The 26,282-nt window shown below is 36.1% G+C and overlaps 1 protein-coding gene across 1 annotated transcript in view; it reads right to left on the reverse strand.

Annotated features, from left to right (window-relative positions):
- LOC134751597 (paired box protein Pax-5) overlaps positions 1-26,282 on the reverse strand; it is a 127,657-nt gene that overhangs the window by 30,008 nt on the left and 71,367 nt on the right. Inside the window, exon 4 of the mRNA XM_063687072.1 lies at positions 16,363-16,528. Within this exon, the coding sequence (XP_063543142.1) occupies positions 16,363-16,528 (166 nt within the window). The remainder of the gene's footprint in view (positions 1-16,362; positions 16,529-26,282) is intronic.

Consider the following 26,282-nt stretch of genomic DNA (forward strand, 5'->3'; position numbering starts at 1 on the left):
TGTAATAACCTAATAATAAATGCCTGAAAAAACTCTTAGACCCCGAGGAAGACTTTTAATATTACATTTTAACGGAAATGTCTATAATTTTCGAATCATACTTTAGAGTTACTATCATTAGGTACTTGCCACTAAATGTAAATTTGGTAAACTCATTCTATATTTTCTACATTTTATACAACGTAATGTTTTACAAAAGGTGGTGTGAAGTTGATCTGCCAATAATACTATATTCATCGACGGTGTAAATTTAAATATGTCTGACAAATGAAATAAAACTATGAAAACGGATTATATCACGTATATTGAATTTAAAATATATCCCGACGTTTTGAACCCTTTACAGCGTAACGTCGAAACGTCGGGATGTATTATGAAATGAAATGAAATCCGTTTTCATAGTTTTATTTCATGAGTAACTATCGCGGTAACCGAAGACAATATTAGGTATGACAAATTTTCTACTAGATTGCCTTACCACTTAAGTAGATCTTTCTGACATTTCTTAATTTTGAATAGCATTTCATACTGTTTGTGACAATAGGTTCTAACAAGAACAAAAACTCAAAATAACCATGAAAAATTACTACTTACTCCAGATAATTGAAATATCAATACAACAGAAATTAGAAATACTAAAATAAAAATCCATACTAATATTATTAATGCGAAAGTTTTTCTGTCTGTCTGTCTGTGTGATACCTTTTCACGCTTAAACGGCTGAACCGATTTTGTTGAATTTTGGCATAGGAATAGTTTGAGTCCCGGAGAAGGACATAGGATAGTTTTTATCCCGAAAATCATCCCTTAAGAAGGTCAAAAGAGGGGTGGAATTGAGATAATTAATGAAATGCCAGATAATTTGTGTAAAAAATTAGGCATATGCTCAAATTGAATGATTGCTATTAGGCTTTATCCAGGCGCTCTCCTTACTCCTTGCGGTTACTAAGTCCACGCAGACGAATTTGCGGGCAAAAGCTAGTATGTATATATTCCTGAGCTCTGCATGGTTGACTGTACTAAACCAATACTCTCAATAGTTTTTCGATTACATTAACCAGATACTCCAACTAAAGCCATTTTAAAGTGCATTCAATTTGACAACATTAGATCTACTTGAGCACATTATTTCAAGCCCCATTCACACACAATAAACACCTTTATCCTAATATCTTTAAGGTATATATTGCAAGTTGTTGGTAGTGGATATTGTCCCCTAGTCCTATGGGAATAAGATCGATCTATGCTAGTTTGTTTCACACATTACTGATGATCAGGGGTGTGATGTTGGAAACTACTCTTTTAGATGAAGCACTATTGTTAATAAACTGATCTATAAGTGTATTGATTATAATGGTTATCGTATTTTAAGGCCGTTCCCTGAGCCAGAAGGCGAAAAATCTCCTTATATGATCATATTTTTCTTAGAAACGTTGATATTTGTAGACGTGGAAAAAATATATGTAGTTCTTGATTATATTACCTTTAATAACACAGCTTCCGTTACACGAATTATGACACTTCGCTAGATACAATTAATTCCCAAAGTAACCTCTAACTTGGACGTTTAATCCAACTTTACTCGGTTATTTATTATGTGACACTATAAACAAAAAAAAAAAGAAGAAAAACAATCTTAACTTAAATAGTAATTTTACCGCTTTCGAATTTCGATATTGTAAGGCAAAGTTTTTAAAATAAATAAAAATCGACAAAATTGACACTTGGCGCGAATGGTATTTCCCGTCATTTCCTGTCGAAATGTGACAGTGATAGCGGCAAACCGTTGGAACGGCTTTAAGGCAATTCACACGCAGACTAGGAGAGACCTCATACTAGCGCCTTTTGAGCGTCGGCGACCGGCGTCTAGTCAGCGCTATGGAAAATAGTGACGCTGCGCAGTTGCGCCAACGTTGCGTTGAGCAGCAGCCATAGAGTTGACTAGCCGACGCTCGGGAGACGCTAGTGTCCCCACATTAGCGTCTCCCGAGCGTCGTGAGACGCTAGTGGCGAACACGAATGGTCTAATCTATTGTCGCCTCCAATTTAGAACATGTACCTACTAAATTAAACTCACACGGGACTTAATCGCGTACAAACTTACGTTTACGTAACGCTTACGTAAGTTTGTGCGCGATTTGGTCCCATGTTAGTTTTAAAATGATGTACCTTGTACCTACTAACTTAAATTCAAAGGTGGTAAGTTAATTTGCAAGCGAATGCAATGCTTTTACGCCCGCTATAATATCTTTAGGTACTACCAATTGACATAAAACAAGCAAAACGTTCGAATTAAAACTTCAAAACTGGACAAAACAAAGCTGATTATATGAAATTCCAATGATGTATTTGAAGTTGGTCAGCAATATATATGCCACGAGGCAAATGGTCCGCCATTTGTAATTTCTTTTTGATTTGCAATAAAGTTTAAAATAAATAAATATCTAGGCCAGGAAAATATGTTGCAAAAAATAATAATTAAGAGCATGTCACACATCAGGGTACTTAGTGATAAAAACCACAAACCAAATTAATCCATCAAAAACCAGCCTAAATAAGATTAAAAATACGCACTTAACCAATTTATTGTACAGGCGTGTGCACAAGTGTTTAGTGGACAGAAGCCGAGATAAGCTCATTACAAGTGTGATAGCACCCTAAGTACAGGGGCGCACGAGAGTGGATTAGTGATGGGGCCAATTCTGTCTGAACAATTCGATATGATTTTCATTTTATTTTGATGCAGTCTTGGACTTGGACTAAAGGTAGTATCAAAATGAAATGAAAACCATATCAAAATTAAAGAGAGAATCGGATTCGGGTGTCATTTTAGTGATTATGAGACTGTGGTTATTCGGGTTTTGGTAGTGATGTACCTGAATGAATAATTTATTTGTATGTTTTAATAAACCGGAGCTGAATTAGGTACGAGTAAAGTTAATATTTATAATGGCTAGTTACATAATCACTTGTTTTCGTAATACCAACAGACAATTTGGCGCAATAGCAAAGAAATAATATAAAACGTATAGTTGTGTTTATGAAAATATTTTTCTGTGATTGGTGCAAAATGACCTGTGCCCTTTTATAAAATGTGCGTTTGATTTAACGATCGATTTACTTATATACATGTGTGAATCAATTCCTACCACTATTGAATTGTATTTTTAAATTCATAACGAATCATTTTACGCTAAACTATGCTCATTACAATTATAGTTTAAACCATGTTGACATTAAATTTAGTATTTTTACTGTGTGGCAAAAAAAACTGTTTTGTACAAATTTATTCGTTTACTAGCGACCCGCCCCGGCTTCGCGCGGGTAGTTCAACTAATTTACACAAAATATTTACAAATTATACATATATACATTCCTCTAGAATCACTATCTATTTAAAAAAACCGCATCAAAATCCGTTGCGTAGTTTTAAAGATCTAAGTACACAAAGGGACAGACATCCTTACAGACAGCAGGAAGCGACTTTGTTATACTATGTATAGAATAGAATAGAATAGAATACTTTATTCGTAAACACACACAGACAATAGACATACATTAAAATAACATGAAAATAAAGTGTCACGAAATGGCCCCATCTCAGCATGCTGCTGGCGACTTCCAGCGCTGATCTTCCGATGAGACCATCAGGTGAGAATCACGGAAGGTAACAGACAAAAAGAAAGCAACATAAAAGAAAGAGACATAAAATATGGCGAAAAATAAAATTACACATCGTTTACACAAACTAATACAAAAAGAGATACAATATGACGACATAAGAACATAACATAAGTACATAACATTAAGTTACACACATGTAGTGATTCGTATAACTGTATTATAATATTTAGTAAAGGAGAATGGGCACTTTAGTATGGGAAGTGTCCCATGGATGTATACTGTTGAGACATATATCGTTTTAAAGCTCTTAATCGATAAAGCTCTTAAAGCTCTTAACAACAGTTTATATGCGCCACACTTTTTTAATAGCACCGTCCCTGCACGTTATCCAAAGTTGGTGTCATACAACAAAATAATGCTATTTACTAAGCCCTTTCAAACGAGATATGTCTCAACAGTATACATCCATGGGACAAATTGTCCATTCTCCTTTTAAACAAAGAGCGTTATTGACATAAAAAAAAAGTGTATAGATTGTTTCGTATCAAATTTGACTAAACACTTGTAAAGACGAGTATCCAGGGCGAGTATTCGACAGTATACGGCCCCCAGGGACATTAGTGTAGAGGGTCCCGTAGTGAACCCTGTTTTAAAGTTCTAAAGGGACGCCGCTCTACAAGCGTACACTTTATCAAACTGAAAGAGCATTGGTAAATTGTTTTCTTGTACAATTTTGATGATAGTCGGAAGTTGCAGTGTTTGGACACGTGGAAAGAATGAATGAAAAAAGGTTAACAAAGAGAGTGAGTTGGAAGGGGCAGACCTTGGCGAACTTTCTCTGATCAGTTCGGGGAAATCCTGAAGAAAGGCCAGGTCAAGATCAAGAGCTCCCTAAACCGGCGAGCGTTTTATGAAAGTGAAGAAAGTGAAGGACCGTAGCAAGTGGAAATCCGTGGTCTCTGCCAACCCCTCCGGGAAATAGGCGTGATTATGTGTATGTATTTATGTATGCAATCTATAAAAATCCCTACTAATTATTAATATCTAAAGAGGGCCCCTGGGGCATACTGCCAAAGATACTGGTGGCATTTCCTCGCTGAATCGCAACGCTTATTCGTTGAGCAAGGAAGCTGCCAGCGCTCTTGTCCCCAGTAACACTAACCAGCCCTGTTGGCTAAATCTGCAAACATACTCTGCGAGATATACTCAAAATTTTTAAATTAAAGGAAAAATTTACACTTCCGGCAGGACTCGAACCTGCGACAATTGGAAACGTGGTCCAATTGCTTCTGCCAGTGTACATTTTTCCATTTTTCCTTTAATTTAAAAATTTAGGTATGTCACAAGTTTATATCCAAGGTTCTCAGCTATTAAGCTGCGTCAGAAGTAAGTGAGACCAGGTCATCGGGACTTCCAGGGTAGGCTCTGAGGGGACACTCCAGTACTACGTATTAGACAGATGACAAATTAACTATCTAATACATCTTCAGGTTTAAACCGATGAACGAATATTTGATTAATCAGTTAACATAAAATTTTCATACTGCGTCACTTACTTCAATTGTCAAAGAGGCGGACGCAATATTTGTGCACTACTAATTTTGTACCTAAGGTTTGATTATGTTATTAAGAAGTTTTATATACAATGTAATAGGCTGTACAGTTTTAATTTAGTTGCACGTTACAGAGTTATCTACAGCAAACGATCTTAAATCATTTTAAGCACATACGTTTTGATTACATAGTCTAATAATCTGTTGCAATGCCTAAGTTTCTATACTAGAATGTTAAGCATTCAAGGCATAACAGGCATCTTTAATCTAACAACGTTTGCCTTGGCATAAGCCAATATACACGGTGTTACTTGAGCCCCTGAAAACCTGAGATACCTCTACAGATTTACTTTATTTTAAACTCATCTTGGATAATCCGATAAATATTTGAAAAAATATTCATTGTTTAGTTTTCCTAACAATTCTATTCGACTGGTAAAATTTTACACAAGGTACTTCGTCGTTTTTGTGCCATCAAACAATTGCTAGTTAACATCGTAAACACTCTTAACTGACCATTTGCATACCTGCAACGAGATAAGGTTTACCAATGGCCAGTTAAGGGTGTTGCTCATTGACAAAAAACGTGTCAAATGTTATTGATATTGCATTACAAACTTGTAGACTGAGCATGTAAAAAAAAAAATTACCCCCATTAAAATATAGCGCAATCGATTCTCCTATCGATTCTGCACAAACTGTTTTTAGGTTTTCAGTGGGTCATGAAAAAGTGTCTGCTGATTCTAATGCAATATTTTAAATATCTAATATACCATCGAGAATGTATGCAATTCTTCACGACTTTTCTTTTCATCGAAGACAAACTAATAAGTTTCAAATAACGATACGTACATCATTTTCGGAAATTCATTCTTACGATAACAGTTTTGATTCACGGTTAGTTTCACGCACGAATGAGGGTAGACAGAGCGCGGTCTACACAACTTTGACACCAACCCAATCTTCAGCTACCCGTGAACAAGATGCATGTAACTGCGTCGATAGGAGCTCGAAAACAATGTAAAAGGTAATTCGACTGCCAGTAAATGTTTTTTCACCTTTAACTATTGGGCAAAATCGGTATATTTTCCGCCATATTTTGAACTTTGTCTTTCTTAAAAACGTGAAAAATACCTATACAGAAAAATTATGCTTCATTGCCCATTTCAAATTAAATTTTAATCAGATCAATATTTTCTAATCAAACATCTAAATTGTGTACCTATACAATCGTGGTTAATCGGAAAATTTTCATATTTTAAACCCCAGTTTCACAAATCCAGTGCAATGCCTAACTAGACCTAGGTTAGGTGATATAAAATGGAACGTACCTAGCTACGCCCGGCTGCGCGCAGGCGCGCCCGCCCATCGGAGCACTACCGACAAATAGAAACTTTAACATCCATGAAAATTGTGTAGTCTTTTGAAATATAGTCATCTTTTTGATCGCTATTTTTATTAAGTATTTGATAGTTTCAAAAAATGTTTCTTAATATTGGCATTTCAACAATCTTTTTTGTACTATTAAGAGTTACAGTATACACAACGTCTTTAATTTTCCGTTAATAAATTGTTGAAAATAATAGGTAACGTTACAAGTTTTTACTTATTACTTGAGCAAAAAGTGGTTTAATAATTCTTAATAGACCAAGTATGTGCATTGTTTCGCAGACATAAAATATTTAATGCGAAAAATTGTATAATTAAAAAAACAAGTGGTAAAATATCAGTCTTAGACTACGAACATCGATTAAAATAGGTATTGTTTTTGCTCTTACTGCTTTTAATATCCAGTCCTGTTCTGTTTTTTTTATCTAAGAAAATACCTACCTATGTATTCATTTGTAGGTATTTCTTGCGTATTTTACATACGGTAGAATTGTTAGCACAGTCTCAAAATTAACCTTAACATTGAACTGACATCAATAACCAATCAACGGAACCCGCCAGCAATTTGTCGGCCATGCTCGACATATTGTCGATCAGATAACTGACTTAGTCGGGGCTTACACAGCTTTGGGGATTATTGGCTTACGTCGGTTGTCGGCGAAGCTTTGCAACCTTGAATATTATTGAATTGCAATATGAAGTGCGTGGAATTTTCATAATACAAGCAGTATCAAAAGTAGTGGATAAAATTACGCGTCAAAAGTATCTACTAAACCATAGAGTAACTTATACTAGAGCGGTACTGTCATAGTAAATTTTGTAACCCCAGTAAATTCACTGCCATCTGTCGCCACACTTTAAAACTAAAAATGAAGATTTATAAAAATACGATAGAATGTATTTAAATATAGATAAATTTTTTTTATTATTTGCATTAATTATTTTTATGATTTTGACCCATGTTCTTTCACTGATATGCGTTAAAATTGTTAAATAACAAACGAAACCGTCAACGCCATCTATACGACTGTAGGCCAAAACTAGTAACGCCCTCTGAACGAGAATCAAATTTTCTTGATTTTCGAGGCACGTTTTTTCCTTAGACTGTATCTATCTATTACGGAGTTATATCTATCTTTGACTAAACTAACTAATAATTTAACTAAAATAAAAGAGATTTACGGCGCGATTCGGGAAATGAATTAGAGATTCACTAGATACAAAGATAGATATAACTCCGTAATAGATGGATACAGTCTAAGGAAAAAACGTGCCTCGAAAATCACGAAAATTTGATTCTCAATCAGATGGCGCCACTAGTTTTGGCCTACACTCGCATAGAGGGCGTTGACTGTTTCGTTTGTTATTTATAATTTTAACGCATACCAGTGAAAGAACATGGGTCAAAATCATATAAAAATAATTATTGCAAATAAAAAAATCATTTATCCATATTTAAATACATTTTAACGTATTTTTATAAATCTTCATTTTCAGTTGTAAAGTATGTCGATAGATGGCAGTGATTTTACAGTGGTTACAAAATTTACTATGACAGTACCGCTCTATCTTATTATATCCTCATTGCTAGATATGAAATAGTAAAGATATGTGACATTGCACGGCAAAAGGTACCTACGTCGCATAGCGCCGCAATAATGTAAGCGCCATCCAATATTAATTGGAGCGGCGTAAAGAATAGCGTACCTAAGCTCCAACCGCCATAAGGTACCTTTATCCGTGGGACGTCACATATCTTTATTATTTCATATCTAGTGAATCTAATTCATTTCCCGAATCGCGCCGATTATGTCCCTATGTTATGTAGAAATAAATTGAGACAAATATTTCTGAGCAAAAACTGTACCTATACAGATATATCTCTGTTTGGAAAAGTATTTCAGGTTGATAGATACTTTTGGCGCATTGTTTTAAACGCTATACTATCGGTGATGATTGTACAATGATGCTTTGCAACCTTGAATATTGAATAAATAATATCGGTAAGTGTATTACCGGCTAAAACAATATAATGAAAGATTTTTCAGAAAAGAAACTGTACAAAAATATGACATATATTTGGAACAATATTACACAGATCGACCTAGAATTTAGCCCTAATAGTTAAAAGATAAAGATAAAGATAAAGATAAAAATCAATTTATTCAAGTAGGATCTGTTGGATCACTTTTGCATCGTCAAAAATCTACATATTAGCTTACACGAAATTAATACTAAACTAGCAGTCCTAGTTGATCGTTGACGTCACCATCCCCCATGATGAGAATCTTGTGAAAGCTGAGAAGCACAAATCCAGCAAGTACCTAGACTTGGCTCACGAGATTATGTGGGATGTTGACTCGACGATGATGGTTCCGATAGTCGTGTCAGCGAACGGTCTCAGCGAAGTCTCGATCAACACTTAGAGAGACTCGCTGGGTGGTTGGATCAAGGATCAGATGCAGAAGGCGGTAATTTTGGACACGGCGCGTATAGTACGTCGGTTCCTCACTGCGGCCCTGACCACTGCATAGGCATACTTGATCTAGCACATGGCATGAAAACTTAGCGTGGTTTATAATAAACCAAACAAATCTCGCCTTAAAGGGCAGTCACAATTTTGATACATAATAATAATGAAACAATCGTAGTCCATACGGACGTACAATACACTACATGAGCGGAAGTGTATAATGGACACGCTTTCTGCGCCCGCGTCGTTTTTTACCCCAATCGAAAACAAGCCTTATTACTTAAGTGTTAAAAACCATATTCTATGCTCAATGTGGTAGTGTATGACCAGAAAAACAGGCAATTATACGGACAGGAGGTGAACTACTTTCATTTATGTGTTAGTTTGGATTTGATTTCGTTTTATGTGATCTAGAAATTATTTTTTTGTTGCTACTTGCAAGAACATTACAGCAAGCAGTATTGAATCGTAATCGTGAGAGTTGTATAGTCAGCACCATAAGTAGCGAATCAGACTATGCGTCAAAAGTTTTTATATTCTGATAGCTTAACGAAAAGAGATATCTCTCTATATAAAAACCAATTAAACTGTTGAAGACACTTTTGAACGCGAAGTGTCGATATATATCTGTATTTGGAAAAGTATTCGAGTACATAGTAGTATTGGAAAAAGACTTCCATTAGCTAGACAAATGGGGCATTTTCTATGAAAAGGGACCTTATTGTCGATTGCGCTTACGCCGCACAGCGTCGCGCGGCATTGTATTTATATCGGAGCATCGTTTATAATGGCGTAAGCGCCATCGACAATAAAGTCCCTTTTTATAGAATACCACAAATAATGTTTGTTTGTAGCAATATCATTTTGCTTCTGTCTGCAGTACATCCGGTCTGATACTCTACATTGTATCCACTAGAGTGATATTAAGCTTTATTTAACATTTTTCAGTTTAATAATTTTGGCATGCAGAACGCAGAACTATTAGCTAATACATTATAATAACAAAACTTCCGTGAGACACAGACTCATTAAAAATATTAATAACGGGTCACTCACGTAAGTCACGTATTTTAAATCGAAAAACGCTCGACATGTTTCACTCCGTACTGTCAACGCAAGCTCCTGATGACACTTCGGTACGGAGTGAAACATGTCGAGCGTTTTTCGACCTAAAATAGTCGTGAGTGACCCGTGATTAATATATTTAATATCAATGTGACCTCATTATACACAGAAAAATTCTGGATACATTAACAAATATATTATTACTTATGGTAAATATACAAAAAAATATGCAAATAAATATAACGGGTAGCACTAATTGACTAGCATGTTATTATTTCCCGTATTAGCAAAGTATTTTTTTGTTTGAATTAATAGTTTTATGGAAATTATAAACGGCATCGCTTGATTAGTGGTAACTACATACTTAGTTGCAACCTATCTATCTGCCTGCTAATTGCGTCTCCAAGCAAAAAAAAATATATTCCAGAATGACTGTTCTATAAATAACAGAATAATGAAGACAGCAACGGGCAACACTCAAACAACGATCGGGAATAAATTGAATGCCCATTCAGTCCCAGCGGGGTAGGGATGGGCATTGACTTGGATGTATTTTCAATTTCTGTACCTTTTCAACAGTATTGAATAAATGCTTAAACACCTTGAATTTCTTTTTTTTTTGTTTTTAGACTTTAAATGTTGGATGTTTCGGTAGTAAGGGCTAGGTTAAGAATTTTTAGGGATCGAAGTAATTATATTAATTTTAGTATTCCGTATCCACAAAATATATTGTTAAATAGCTGCTTGATATGGTTACATAGAATGCTCATTCAGTCCCAGTGGGGTGATTTCAATTTAAAGAGTCCTTTTCAACAATAGTTAAACAACTTTTTTTTTTAGTTTACTGTTTTCGAGTATCAAGCATATTGGAATAGGTATAATTTTTAGCTGACATGGTAATTTAACAGTTAATCACGGTATTTTAAAATATTAAATAGTTAAATACAGTGATTAACTGTCTTCTAATATGAAATAAAACTACCTAATGAAAACGGATTATATCGCGTATATTGAATTTATAATTCATCCCGACGTTCGCGTATATATATCTTTACTTGAAAATAATAATTGTAGTTTTGCATGTACAACCAGCCTTAAAGTTTATAGTCTATGATGGTTCATTATTTTTAGTATGTGGGTATTTTTGCAATTTGTAATTTTTCCTCAGTCACCCGTTGACTACAAACGCTGTAAAGAGTTCGAAACGTCGGTATGTATTATAAATTCAATATGTTACGCGATATAATCCGTTTTCATAGTTTTATTTCATGAGTAACTATCGCTGTAACCGAAGACAATATTATGTCTTCTAACATATTAAAAAAATTGTTACGATGAGGTTTCAATTTCTCACCACTGTTACTAGTGTCATATTTAGGTATTCTAACCAAAACACATGACAGCTCCGATGAGCTGTCAGTGTTCAATGACATTGGTAGTTAAATAAGTTTTTGGCAAAAATACATTATTAGTAGACAATTCATAAAACCCCCAACACAATTAGGTTGCGTTGTTTTATCACAGAGTCCATCTCCTGTCTCCATCATCAGATCAGCTCAATGGTACCATAATATTGGATTGTCACCCGACTTACATATGTATGCAAATTTTTAGCATCATTAGAAAATGTGCTCTGTAACTAGCTACTCATTTAATGAATTATTTGTAAAAACAACGATTATAGAACTTCCTATCGACACTCCCACCCCTACCGGTCAGTTTTCAATTTAAATCAAACAATAGCCAGTTCTACTGACCCTCGCTTCCATTCCTTTTATATCATTCGGTCAGTTATATTCAAATTATCATTCGATCTGTTCTGAGCCATTATGCTTCATTTGTGGGGTGTTTTGAATGTGATCTTGTGGATTTGAGATAATATTGAGGAATTAGTATAAAAGTGCGAAACTAAAGCTTATAAACTATTAAATAAAAAATTAAAAAAAAACGCATTATGCCAAGAATCCATTTTATACCAAAAATATCTTAGCTACATCATTTTCAAAAAGAGCTGATACTCTTCAAACTGCAGGATTTATTTTTATCAAAAATATCTTAAAACCACCGCAAGAAATCTCGCTTTCACGTAATAAAACCGCATCGAAATCGGTCCATCCGTTTGAGAGCTATGATGCCAGAGACAGACAGACGGACAGGCATTGGATTCAAACATAAATATTTAACACCCCTATTTTAAGTTTAAAAAACCGTAGCAAAGATGAAAAGCATATGCGCCATTGGAAAAGTTATAAATGTATCAATGAAGATAAATGCAACGAAAAGTGACGTGATCATATCTTACATCGCTTAAGTTTCTTTCGGCGTTTTCTATAAAATTTGGTCACTTGACTAGGACGCTAGAGTCGTAAAAAATACCAATTTCTTGTCTTTTTTAGTTAAAGATATCTCGTAGTTCGTGGAAATAAAATCCTTCAAAATATAGGTAGGTACATGTTTAAATTGTTTCTTTTCTCGCCCGTGAGATCAAAAAAGTTTGTTCAATAAAGAGGATTTGTTTTTTTATATATTACATAGCAAAAAAAAAATTGTTTATACATTGTTTCATAATTGTTCGAGCTTCTTCTTCTTCTTCTTCACGTGCTATCTCCGTCCAGGAGGTCGACGACCATATGTCTATATGTCTCTCTATGTTCAGTCATGCGAATTAGTATATCTATGCTCTTCAATTTTAACCAGTCTCTTATATTTTCAGTCCATGATGTGTTCAAGTTTATATAATTTAAAAGCTGAGCGGATATATAGGTATTATACTGTTTTATAAATTTTACTAAACTTAAATTTAAAAGTGGAAAAATTACTGCCTTGGGTGAGACTTGAACTCACGGCCTCTGGATGAGTTCAAGTCTCACCCAAGGCAGTAATTTTTCCACTTTTAAATTTATTCTAAGCTTAATAGCATCGATCGCAGAAGTTTCTGCTTGTTAAAAATTAATTTACTAAGCTTTGCAACAAAAATGATGATTTTAATAGAAATCGACCGGATGCAAGTGTTTCGTAACTACCTTATACCTATCTTTACTTTAATATCTATAAAGTAGCAATAAAAGATAGTTTTTACGTTAAAAAGTTAATGTAAAGGCTTTTCCGGTGCCTCAACTTGGTTTCATAATCGGCTGGAAATCTTGTATTTTTTTTTCTAATATTTTATTGAAACACTGGTATAGTTACGATGTAAGATTATTAGTAATCTTCAGGGCTCGGAACCGGTATTTTTTAAAAACCCCGAAATAGCCCAATATTTTGAATTTTTTTTATGCTCATTACGTAGGACTGAATCATGTTTTTAGAAAACAATTTTGCATTATTAAAACGTCCCATTAAAGATGAAATTATAAACAAAAGAACGAAAAAGAACGTAATAATACCGGTATTTTTGTATGGAGCAAATACCGGTTTCCGACCCCTGGTAATCTTATAAGATTGGGCCCCTATCATTAGTATCGCGCACACCTTATACCTATTCAATAATTTGTACCTAAGTATATTTTTCGTATGCATTTTTAGAAAGCCTAGACAAAAAAAATCTTCTTATGTTTCGAAAAAACAAAAAATATTTGACTGAAGCGTCGTAAATTAATTTGTATATAATACATGCAATTTGCTTAAGTTTTATACTTAATTGTCTTATCGATTTGTTGCTTACAAAATTCATACTTTTGAATACAAAAATATTTCTGCTATATTCATTTTTACCACTGCGAAACGCCTTTTTGCCCCACAACCTAATTTCTCCTCCATTTACTACTGTTTAAAGCAGCCTACAAATCTCCTCACTTTTAAAATTAAAACACCATAACTCACTTCAAACGCTCATTCAACTATACACCTTAAGTCCATACGATAAGGTACACAATTGATTATATTTCATTTGTAGTTACGCTTACAGGCAGAGTTTTAGGCTGCGGTCAGACAGCACTTAGCTTGCTTGCGCTTTAAACGACCGCAGGAGCTCAGGTCTTAATGAGAAGACATTTATCGAGTAATGAGCAATGTTGGACTATTTTATATTACTGTACCTAGATATTTTAATATATATATATATATATATAATCATCCAAATAGGCTCAAAAAGTTTTAGCCTTTCGAACTTACATAACAAATCTTTCAAATTCTCCTAAACAAAACCTTTCTTCAATTTTTTAAAAATATTTGCTATAAAATTGCTATAATTTTTTGCAATGTAATATAATTACGTAAGTCATATTAGTAATTATGGTTGTTGGAAGAGCGGGACGTCTCAACACGGGCCCTGTAAGCCTAAAGAGGTCCCAGCAAATGTGCATAATATTGTTTGTAATACTATTATTTATATTTTTTGAAATCTATTTCTACTTTAAAAACTCGTTTGCAAAATCCAGTACAGCACCAATTGTTTTATACACAATAGAACACCGGTAAGCACAGTTTTTCTCAATTCTCTCTCATCCTAGCCTACTTCCAACCTGCTCAACATGAAAGGCCATAAAATGTATGCAATTTACTTGGACTTATTACCATTTTCTTCTGAGTAGTTCACGCATGCGCACAGACCGAGACGGCGCGTGCGCACTTATGTCATTTACCTTTATACCATACGAGCCTCACTTTATATACGACCCATTTTACTATTGCTTTAAAATCAAGACGAAACCAATCCTATCTCAACATAGGAAAGACTATTGAAAATGCATCATTCTATTTTGGTTTTCAAAATAGATAAACTAAAAAGCTATTGCCTCCATGTCATATTGAACTCTTAACCAATGCCATAAGGTTTTATTTTGGTTGTTACAATTTTAGCAATTTCGATGACTATCTCCAGTGATTAGAATAATTTCTTTGAATTACGCTTTTGTTTTGTTTTGGAGATGCTACAGATTTGCGTAATTTTTGGTCTTACAGTCAGAAGTTTTCAGTGACGTTAGTTTATAATTATTTACTGCATGTATATAGTACAGAAGGACTTTCTATAGGTACCAATTGAATTCACTGACAAACTGAAAAACTAGAATGAAAGTTAATACTGAAATTTACAATTTAGACTCCTGTTGGAGAGTCGTAAGCCGCCATATCAACTATTATTTGTCCGACAACGTGAAATACAGAGACACACCTGGAAAATAAGTAGTATCTTTGACACACAACCATGCGACACCCTCAGTCGCATACTGATGTGGCAGGGCCGTACGCCGCTGTGGGCTAGCTCGACTATCCTTTGTCGGACGACGTCGGGTAGTGGTCGACATGGGTTTTTGAGAGACTCACCTAGATAGTATCTTCGACACACAGCCATGCGACACTCTCAGTCGCCTACGATGTCACACAGGGCCGTACGCCGCTGTAGGCTAGCTTGACTATTCTTTGTCGGACGACGTCGGGTAGTGGTCGACAAAGATGTTTAAGAGACTCACCTAGATAGTATCTTCGACACACAGCCATGCGACACCCTCAGTTGTCTACTAATGTCACAGGGCCGTACGCCCCTGTGGGCTAGCTCGACTATCCTTTGTCGGACGACGTCGGGTAGTGATCAACAAAGATGTTTAAGAGACTCACCTAGATAGTATCTTCGACACACAGCCATGCGACACCCTCAGTTGTCTACTGATGTCGCAGGGCGGTACGCCGCTGTAGGCTAGCTTGACTATCCTTTGTCGGACGACGACGGGTAGTGATCAACAAGGATTTTTAAGAGACTCACCTAGATAGTATCTTCGACACACAGCCATGCGACACCCTCAATTGTCTACTGATGTCGCAGGGCCGTACGCCGCTGTGGGCTAGCTCGACTATCCTTTGTCGGACGACGTCGGGTAATGATCAACAAAGATGTTTAAGAGACTCACCTAGATAGTATCTTCGACACACAGCCATGCGACACCCTCAGTTGTCTACTGATGTCGCAGGGCCGTACGCCGCTGTGGGCTAGCTCGACTATCCTTTGTCGGACGACGTCGGGTAGTGATCAACAAAGATGTTTAAGAGACTCACCTAGATAGTATCTTCGACACACAGCCATGCGACACCCTCAGTTGTCTACTGATGTCGCAGGGCCGTACGCCGCTGTGGGCTAGCTCGACTATCCTTTGTCGGACGACGTCGGGTAGTGATCAACAAAGATGTTTAAGAGACTCACCTAGATAGTATCTTCGACACACAGCCATGCGACACCCTCAGTTGTCTACTGATGTCGCAGGGCCGTACGCCGCTGTGGGCTCTAAGCTAAATATCTCATTCATAACACAACACCTGACTCACCTAGATAGTATCTTTGACACACAGCCATGCGACACCCTCAGTTGTCTACTGATATCGCAGGGCCGTACGCCGCTGTGGGCTAGCTCGACTATCCTTTGTCGTACGACGTCGGGTAGTGGTCTGCCGTTGACGAATACACCGCCTAGTTGGTTTACTCCACCGTGACCTGTGGATGAAAAAATAAATTTAAAAATACTCAATTTTAACAATATAATGTGTATGAAATGTGCGGTGTAGTTCTACTTTGTTTAAACCATTTTTTTCTTTCGTTATTTCACATTAATTAATTCCAGAATATTTCGTTGGCTAACAGACGTTTAATTTAGTGAAAGTCATAAGAATTTCGCATAGTTTCATCTGCTCGAATTATCATTTGGCATAGGTTTGATTATGTTAAGTATTTAAAATAATCAATTGGGAAGGATATTAGGCATAGGCAAAGTATTAAGTACTTTAAATGCAACATGTTGGTGCGTCATTTAGTTATTATGATTCGCTCAAATTAATAATTTGCGATAAAACTTTCGACGATTAAATCAAAATCTACTAGTAATTCTTTAGAACTAGCGGTTTTAATGTAGAATTATGATTTATTTATCATTAGACACAAGTGTATCATCAATATTTGCTTAGGTATTGATGATATTTAATTAGAAAACTGTTACTCTAAATAATCAACTTCCTATCAATGATGCAACCCTGTATGCGAAATATTGTATCTATTCAATATTATATTTTGAACTTTTATATACAAGGCATTAAATTCAAAAATAAAACAATAGCATCTAGAACTCAGAAGAATAATTTCACTTAAACTCGTATCACCAAAACCCTGAAGTGTAAAGACGATTGCTCATTGTAATGTTACACATCTCATTCATCAATATTATCATCAATATCATCATGGGCCATCTAAAAATGAAAACAGTGGCATCGATTGGCGGGCGGGGCCGGATCGATGCCGTCACGCCCTGCGCGCGGCGTGTCTTGGAACGCTGCCGGATTTGAGGGTACCGTGCTAGGGTGAATATAGCCTTCGTTGTGGATTTTATATGATAATTATTTTACATGTTTGATAGCAGTATGCAGTTGTCTGTTATGCGTACGTATGAGGCGCATTGGGGTAACTTAGATAGCGGGATAACTTTGAAAAATCGCAAATAAGTATAAAACAAAACCATTTCATACTTACGCTACTACAACGCTTACCAAGACATCTTGTCATCTTGCTAACTGTTGCTACAGTAGAAAGTGTTTGTAGTTTAGTAGCTAGTTTCCATTTTTAGAGTTCCGTACCCAAAGGGTAAAAACGGGACCCTATTACTAAGACTCCGCTATCCGTCTGTCCGTCTGTCTGTCTGTCACCAGGCTGTATCTCACAAACCGTGATAGCTAGACAGTTGAAATCTTCACAGATGATGTATTTCTGTTGCCGCTATAACAACAAATACTAAAAAGTACGGAACCCTCGGTGCGCGAGTCCGACTCGCACTTGGCCGGTTTTTTTTAATTACTTGCCATAAGTAAGCACAGTTGCATGCATGCAAATACAGTTAAATTTACTTATAATAAATTACAAAATAACACAGATAAAACAAACAGACAGAACAAAAATTACAGTATATAATTTAAATATGGATGGAAACGTGTCAAGTTAATTTAATACATTAGCAAATTATTCCGTTTTCGAAGTCACCCTATACAACATTTAACCATAGGTTTAAGGAGCCCACTACTGACTACCAGTACGCCAGACGATATCGACCTCTCAGTTAGAACAAAAATTTGACAGTTCCGAACAACTGACAGGCCGATATCGTCCGGCGGACTGGTAGTCAGTGTACCCCTTAATAACTACGTATGGTTTCAAGAAAATCTATTTTGTAGACACTTGAACTCTTTGGACACTGATGATCCTTTATAATTAAAAAAAAAAAAAGAAACTAGAAGCCCTGCAATAACCCGTTAATTGTCCGTCACAATCGAACTTTATCCGGATTCACGATAATTACCCGGTTAAAGTAGCGGCCGTGAACTGGGCGCAGCAGACCGCAGCGTGACCGGTCGATAGGATGACCGATAAGGCAAGCGGGGTGAGATGAAGCACATACAAATATATATATATTTTTTAATGAATTTATTCATATAATACAGTTACACAGTTACACATATACTATAAATGCGCCAAACTGGAGTAACCAGTATGATGGGGCATCCCATAAAACATCCAGTCTACTATGTCGGGGACGTAACGCGTATATCAGCTATCTTAATAACCTGCAGAAATATGCATTGTGTATTGTGTACGAACATATTTCAAGCTATCTAACGTTATCATGAAATAAAACTATGAAAACGGATTATATCGCGTATATTGAATTTATAATACATCCCGACGTTTCGAACCCTTTACAGCGTTCGTGGTCAACGGGTGACTGAGGAAAAATTACAAAGTGCAAAAATACCCACATACTAAAATAATGAACAATCATAGACTACAAACTTTAAGGCTGGTTGTACATGCAAAATCGGTTCATAAGGCTAGTTATACACTACAATTATTTTCAAGTAAAGATATATATATACGCGATAAAAAAAAAGTCGGGATGTATTATAAATTCAATATACGCGATATAATCCGTTTTCATAGTTTTATTTCATGAGTAACTATCGCGGTAACCGAAGACAATAACGTTATCATGTCAAATATCGGCTTCTTAGCTTTAGCAGAAGTGTTAAAAATTTCATCACGTACCCGATACTTTCTGGAATGCTCCGAATGCATGTTGAATTTCATAATAAATGTAATTAAAAACCGGCCAAGTGCGAGTCGAACTCGCACACCGAGGGTTCCGTACTTTTTAGTATTTGTTGTTATAGCGGCAACAGAAATACATCATCTGTGAAAATTTCAACTGTCTAGCTATCACGGTTCATGAGATACAGCCTGGTGACATACGGACAGACGGACAGCGGAGTCTTAGTAATAGGGTCCCGTTTTACCCTTTGGGTACGGAACCCTAAAAATGAGCAGATTATGGGCCAGTTGCGTTGCACCAAAAATACTTAGCAGTGAACTATGAATCTTTCCAAACCGTGCCAATCTTTAGTCTCAAAACTGAGCTATAGCTTTTCTAATTGGAATTTACTGTAGGTACAACTACGTACTTCATCTACTTAGTAGACCTAAAGTATATCTAAGGTGACGCTTGTCCGGATATAGAAATTGTCGAATGCTGCCTGCAATACGGCCACGTCTAAAAATTTATGACTTGGAGTAAAATCTTAAGATAATAAAGTTGTTTTCTTTTAAAAAATTGGTGCCCAAGTGGCCGTATTGCAGGCAGCATACGTAGCGGCCGTGAACCGGGCGCAGCGGAGCACAGCGCGCCCAATCGATATGACCGATAGCGAGTGTGAGATGAAGATCATTTTGAATACTTACAGGACAATCCGAACGTGCAGTGACATCAAACAGATATTAGAATGATATTGGAATCATATCAGCGGCAGCGCCCTGCTGGCAGTCGTCGCCGACAGGCTGGACGGTCCATTTATGGGACACTGCAATGGTTGTCATTGCATGCACCAGTGTCCCATAACTGGGCTAAATGACGTAGGTACATATACCTAAGTATATGTACCTTAACTAATTAAGTAATATTTTATAACATCAGTAATATTTTTCGGTTTTTGTCATTGTTGACATTCTTTTTGTATTGTATTTTAATTTTTCTTTTATTATTATTTCATTATGCCATTGTGTCGTCATGTATTATGGGCTAAAAGCCTGAAATAAACGATCTTTTTTTTATATTAGTTGCCCATACTAATACTTGTGCGAACAATATTTCTAATATCCGTTTGATGTCAGTGCGTGTTCGAATTGGCCTGATGTATATTGCTTTTAGTGGTCATATTTAGTTTTAGTATGAACGCAGGTCTTTTGAGTCTTTCTAGACTGAACTTTCTTCTGAACTCGACGCGTTTTTACGAGACTCTGCTATTAAAATACTTCCAAGTCTTTTAAGTCCCGAGTCGAGTCCTTTAAAATTATTTTTTAAACACAATTCAAAAGGACTCGAACGTCCGAATCCGAATAAAAACTCCGTCGTAAATTTTACAGTTTTATTGTAAAATAACAGTAAAGAATAATGCGGTATTTTTGATTTGTGTACCTAACCCATGAATTTTACATGAAAACATTGCATTTTATATTTTTTGGAAAACAAATTAACATATCTGAAATGGACTTAAGTGTTGCGAGAAGTTAGTAAAGAACAAAAAGAAAACATCTTGATTGCGCTCCCCCAAGCTTTCCTTAATCATTTTACCTGTCTAAAGTACTTCTAAAAATATCCCCCAAAACTAAAACCTCGTCGGGGGGTAATTAACAGTAATGGAGAGCAAGATGGCGGACCGGAAGCCTGAAATACGCGGGAAACCCTCTCGACTTCCGGGCTCGGCAGGTGTCCGCTAGTTCCTTTTCCTTGTTTTTTTATAATTTGTTGAGTTATGGCGGTTTTCTGAGGGTTTTGTGCTTTTATATGTAGCGTATTGGATAATCTAAATAAACAAACTTTCACATTTTTAATATTAGTAGGATTCTCCGTCATATATTTAAGAGTTAGATTTGTTGGTGGAGCGATTTCCATGCATGTCGGTCCTCTGCCTTCTCCTTGACAGCGATACGACACGACGTTGAATTTTTCCTTTATACTTGATTTATCAATTCAATTCAATTTATTTATTTAAGACAACACGACACATTTATATACGTTCTCCTTGGTCTCCCTCTCCGTCTTCTTGTAAAGACTGACCATATATGATCATTGTCAAGAGGGCGCTGTTGTTGTGCATGTATAGGGTGACAGTTCAGTATAGTATGAAAAAATTAGTTCCAGTGAAATTCCGCAATATGGCTCGTGATCATATCCTGGTCAGGCTTTAGTAGGATTCACTCTACTAATATTATTATAAAGTAAAAGTATATTTAGATCGTTGTGGCTCAGTTACTCGAAAAGGGCTAAAAAGTTTTTTTATGAGCCTTGACTGTGTGTACTGACTTCCACTTATTCTTCAAGATTACCCGGTCTATAACAGTTTCCAGTAACTAATCTTTGTCAAAAGCTTTGCAGAGGTCAGATGGCAGTCGCTTTCGTAAACACTAGTGCCTACGCCAATTCTTGGGATTAGTTCCCAAGCGTACCCCAGACTCCCGTGAGCCGTGGCAAACTGCCGGGACAAACGCGAGGAAGATGATGAATCTTTGTCCAAAGCTTTCGCCATCCCTGACAAGGTCTACCGTGCATCTACCGCCATGTTTTTGTGGAACCCAAATGATGCTGCAGCTGTCTTAGCCCACGGGTCATCTGGCAAACATAACTTAAGACAGATATGTCTTACCGATTCCCACCTTTTCTGTGCACAGTATGATTACTGCCACTGATGTGTCGCAGTATTCATTTAGATACCTTGGAAAAAAGGTGTTTATTGGAACTTTTTTTTTATACTACGTCGGTGGCAAACAAGCATACGGCCCGCCTGATGTTAAGTAGTCTCCGTAGCCTATGTACGCCTGCAACTCCAGAGGAGTTACATGCGCGTTGCCGACCCTAACACCTAGATGAGTAGATACCTAACTATATGTGACGTTTTCAATCAAAAGGTACCACATTGTCGCTCGCCATAAGGAGGCTCTGACAGGTTTTTCCTATAAAGATACAAGCAATTTTCGTCCTTATGGTAAGCGACAATGTGGTACCTTTTGATTGAAAACGTCACATATAATGAAAACTACAGTCGGTGATTAAAGAATCCAAAACTAAAATTTTGTCATAAAACTTTAGCCCTACTTTAAAATCTACCACTGATAAAATAAACGACAATTTATATGCTATGCAATGCACACCCCAGGTTAAAACAGGAAATGACTGGTTAGAGCTGAATCAAAGTGATAGCCCCCCTCATAAAAATACCGACAATGCTTCGAATATTCAGTCGGGATGTGTCGGCATGTTGTGTTATTCATAATGCTTAAAAAGTGGTAGAGAGTCTAACGTCCACACAAACGTAATTATTATGTGCGTTTGATTGACAGAGCGAGCGCGAAGTGCAAGCGAAGCGTCTCCGTTTTAGCTCGAAAAAAATAATTTTTGTAGCTTTATCTGTCCGGCTGTTCTCCAGTCGCATCTCCCAACCTAATATCGTGAGAAATTGAGAGCAGGTTCGATAATTATGTAATTTTGTATATTCAGTTTTGGTTTCTTTTTTTTCAAAATGGCGGATTCATACATGGAGCTCATGTTTGTGGCACTTACAATGCTCTATAAAATTAGCTAGAGCAAAGTACCACAGTCAATAATTGCTATTGAATCATGCTAATAAAACTACTCGCTTAGCTTACCATCACAGCAAGACTAAACATCGCAATAGAAATAAAATAATTTATTTGTAAGCACAAACACATACGACAAAATTGTACAAATTGAAAATATAGGAAGGAAAAAGTGCTATCTTCCGATGAACCATCAACACGAACATTGTTGGTAACAGACTCGTCTCTGGGGTCCTAATTTTCATATTAAGGACGAATCAGTTTGTTTTAGATAGTACGTATAATGACATACATATTGCAGAAACATAGGTTCTGTTAACTTACTAAATAGGGTAGGGTAGGAAACAGTGCCTCAGCTCGAACAGCGGCTCAGGCCCACCAATATCACCTCTATCATGTTGGAATTAGGTTGAGTGAGGCACTGTACCCGGCAATTTTTTCTGAGCCACTGTTTCTTACCCTACCTCTCTTTCCTTGACTTAAAATTGTCCAAAATTTCCATACTTCTCTGTTTTTTTGGAAACTTTTAGTAACTTGCATTTTTGTAGCTAGGTACTGGTTTACCCAGTCTTTGGACTCAATGTGTCAGGAATATACACCGTCCACACACATCGTGTACAGGTGAAGCTCGTTAATTATAAATGTTAGCGAGGGTGTGCGCCGGCGCATGACAGACCTTGATTTCAGGACTAGTGACCTGGGGTACGAGTCCCGATTATTGTGAATCTGTAGGAATTCCTATGTAACAATTTGAATTTAGGTCTGTTTTATTAATCATGTTGGAAAATTCAATATGAGAATGTCAAAATATTGTCTTCGGTTACCGCGATAGTTACTCATGAATCGCGTATATATATATATATCTTTACTTGAAAATAATTGTAGTGTATAACTAGCCTTATTAACCGATTTTGCATGTACAACCAGCCTTAAAGTTTGTAGTCTATGATTGTTCATTATTTTAGTATGTGGGTATTTTTGCACATTGTAATTTTTCCTCAGTCACCCGTTGACCACGAACGCTGTAAAGAGTTCGAAACGTCGGGATGTATTATAAATTAAATATACGCGATATAATCCGTTTTCATAATTTTATTTCATGAGAATGTCAAATTTAATAAAATTGAGACAAATAAAAATAGAAAAATAGATATTAGGTTACCTACCATTAACATTTAACTGTAAACTCATTTACTATCTTTTGATTCGATTTTTTTAAGTTAAAAAATAAAAAAAGCTTTTTGTGTACCTTTTATAACATAGCAGTGATTAATGGTTTGTAACGAAATAAGTTATGCAAATACAAAATTACCTATTTATTTCGATACCACGATACCATACCAGTTTAACAACATACCTATTATCATTTAAACATGTTTAAAACTAAGTAAACTTACCTATACTCTGGCAAGCCAGATAGTCAGTAGAAAAAAGCGCGAAATTCAAAATATAGGTACATTTTTAAGTTTCTCGCCCTTTTCTACTGACAAACAAAGCTGGTTTTCCAGAATAATATATAAGTACAAACATTCTCTAATATTTCCCAAACCTGTGACATCCTGTACCAATCACGTTAACGAGTGGAAATTAAAACTCCCGCCAGGAAACGGGCATTTCCTGCTCCATCGGTATTTATGCGTGTACAACAATTTAACTTTACGGGGGGAAATTACATTATATGCATACAAATACAAATAATTTATTAATAACACCAAGTTACATGTCAGGTACGTGGTACGTACATTCTATAATATCGCATACCTAAATATTTAAAAATATCTAGAGATGGGCCGAATATTCGGTAATTGGGATGTTGACTTTTTTCTACAATCGACCTATTGTTCCATATATGACTCACACTCCCATATCAATAACACCATCATAAATCTATATGCAGATAGGCCATATATCCTGCTAATTAGGGGTATAAAAACGGTCACGATGGCTGCGCGCGCGTCCTTGGGCCATGGGAAGATCTAGGTAGGTAACAATGATCTATCATTGTTTTAGGGTTTTGCTAGTTTTTCTGGAGCATCGAAAGTAGGTATATTTATTTTATGTTTGTTAATGATGAGAATACTTGTAATTAATTATGTTTTTTGTGTTAGAGAAATGAAAAAAAATTACGCATTTGTAATCCTGGTAGATTAAGTTAGAATGCGGGGAAAAGACAACAGAATAATTAAACCTCATACATCCTTCAGCAATTGGTTTAGGCAGGCCAATGATATTTTTTTCTGCCTTATTCTGAAGATTTTGAAGACTACATAAAAATTCAAAGTTTTGATGTAAATATGATTTAAGAACGTAACAGGAAAATTTACAAAACTCCTTCATATTGTAGCTTTTATTTGCATTAAAACTAGATTGTTTTCTGATTTCTTCTCTGAATCTTCTACAATTGAAATGTATATCCCGGTAGGTAGTATCAAATAAGGGAAAACAAAGAATAATTTTGGTTTAAGTAGCTAGGCTAAATTTAATCCTAACGATTCTTCTTCTTAAAGTCTCACGACCTCATACGTGGATTTATTGTCTTAGACGTGTAACTAAGTAAATATAAGCCTCGGGGTAGTTCTAACATTAATTTTCTTAAATACTTTCTAATCGGGTAACTATTCAATCAGCACTGTGAGTATTTAGGCTCCTTTCCTTTGTTTTCGTTTTAAATTTTGAAATTAGTACATACACAGTGTGCACGGGTTTTAGGCAGTAAAGGTCTTGGCACTGTGTGTCCTCTATTCTCCGTCATTCTATGAGGATTTTCCCCGTATATATTCTCTTACAGAAATATTTTAAACAGTAAGTAAAAGCAAAGACTTTTGTCTTTGGCCTTCAGGCGACAATATAAAAAAAAAACAACGTAAAAAAGTCCCAGTTTTTCCTGCGTATGATTCAACAAAAACAGGAAAAATTACAAAACACTCTCATATTGTAGCCACATTAAATAAAGGATACGATGAAGCCGGCATTACCATACGCGGCCGGATGTGAGCCCGCCGGCATTGTCCGCCATCTTGGATTCCGAATAAAGCTTTAGAGGTTTTATTGTTTTTTTTGTTCTGTTAGCTTGTTTTTATCACACTAACTTTATTATATAGGTATCTGTCTACATATGTAGTCTTTGTTTTATTTGAAAGACATTGTACAATCGGCATCAAAAGAAGCGGATCAGACTACGAATCAAAAGTTAGTATCTACCATTCTCTATAACTTAACCAAAAGGGATATGCTGTCTCTAGGTACATGTAAGAGTAGAACATTATGATGTGGTTGGACTAAAGCAAAGGGGGTGCCGACATTTTCATCGGAGTGATGTTATTATGACACCTGGTTTTTATTGTGTTATCGTAGAGAATATGCTAAAATAAGCATGTTTTGTAGGAAAAACTTTACTCTAAAATAAAAAATGACCGAGATATTTGACCCGCAAGTTGAAACCACTACTTGACAAATTAAAAGCAATCATTTGGAACAGTAAATTTAAGTAACAGAGACAAGATAGGTGCGACGACGAGCGAAGCGAGGAGGAGTGTGTTAGGTTGACCGCGATGATCGCCATTCGCCATCGCGATTCGCCAGA

Source organism: Cydia strobilella, chromosome 22, assembly GCF_947568885.1.
Source record: "Cydia strobilella chromosome 22, ilCydStro3.1, whole genome shotgun sequence".
Lineage (NCBI taxonomy): Eukaryota > Metazoa > Arthropoda > Insecta > Lepidoptera > Tortricidae > Cydia > Cydia strobilella.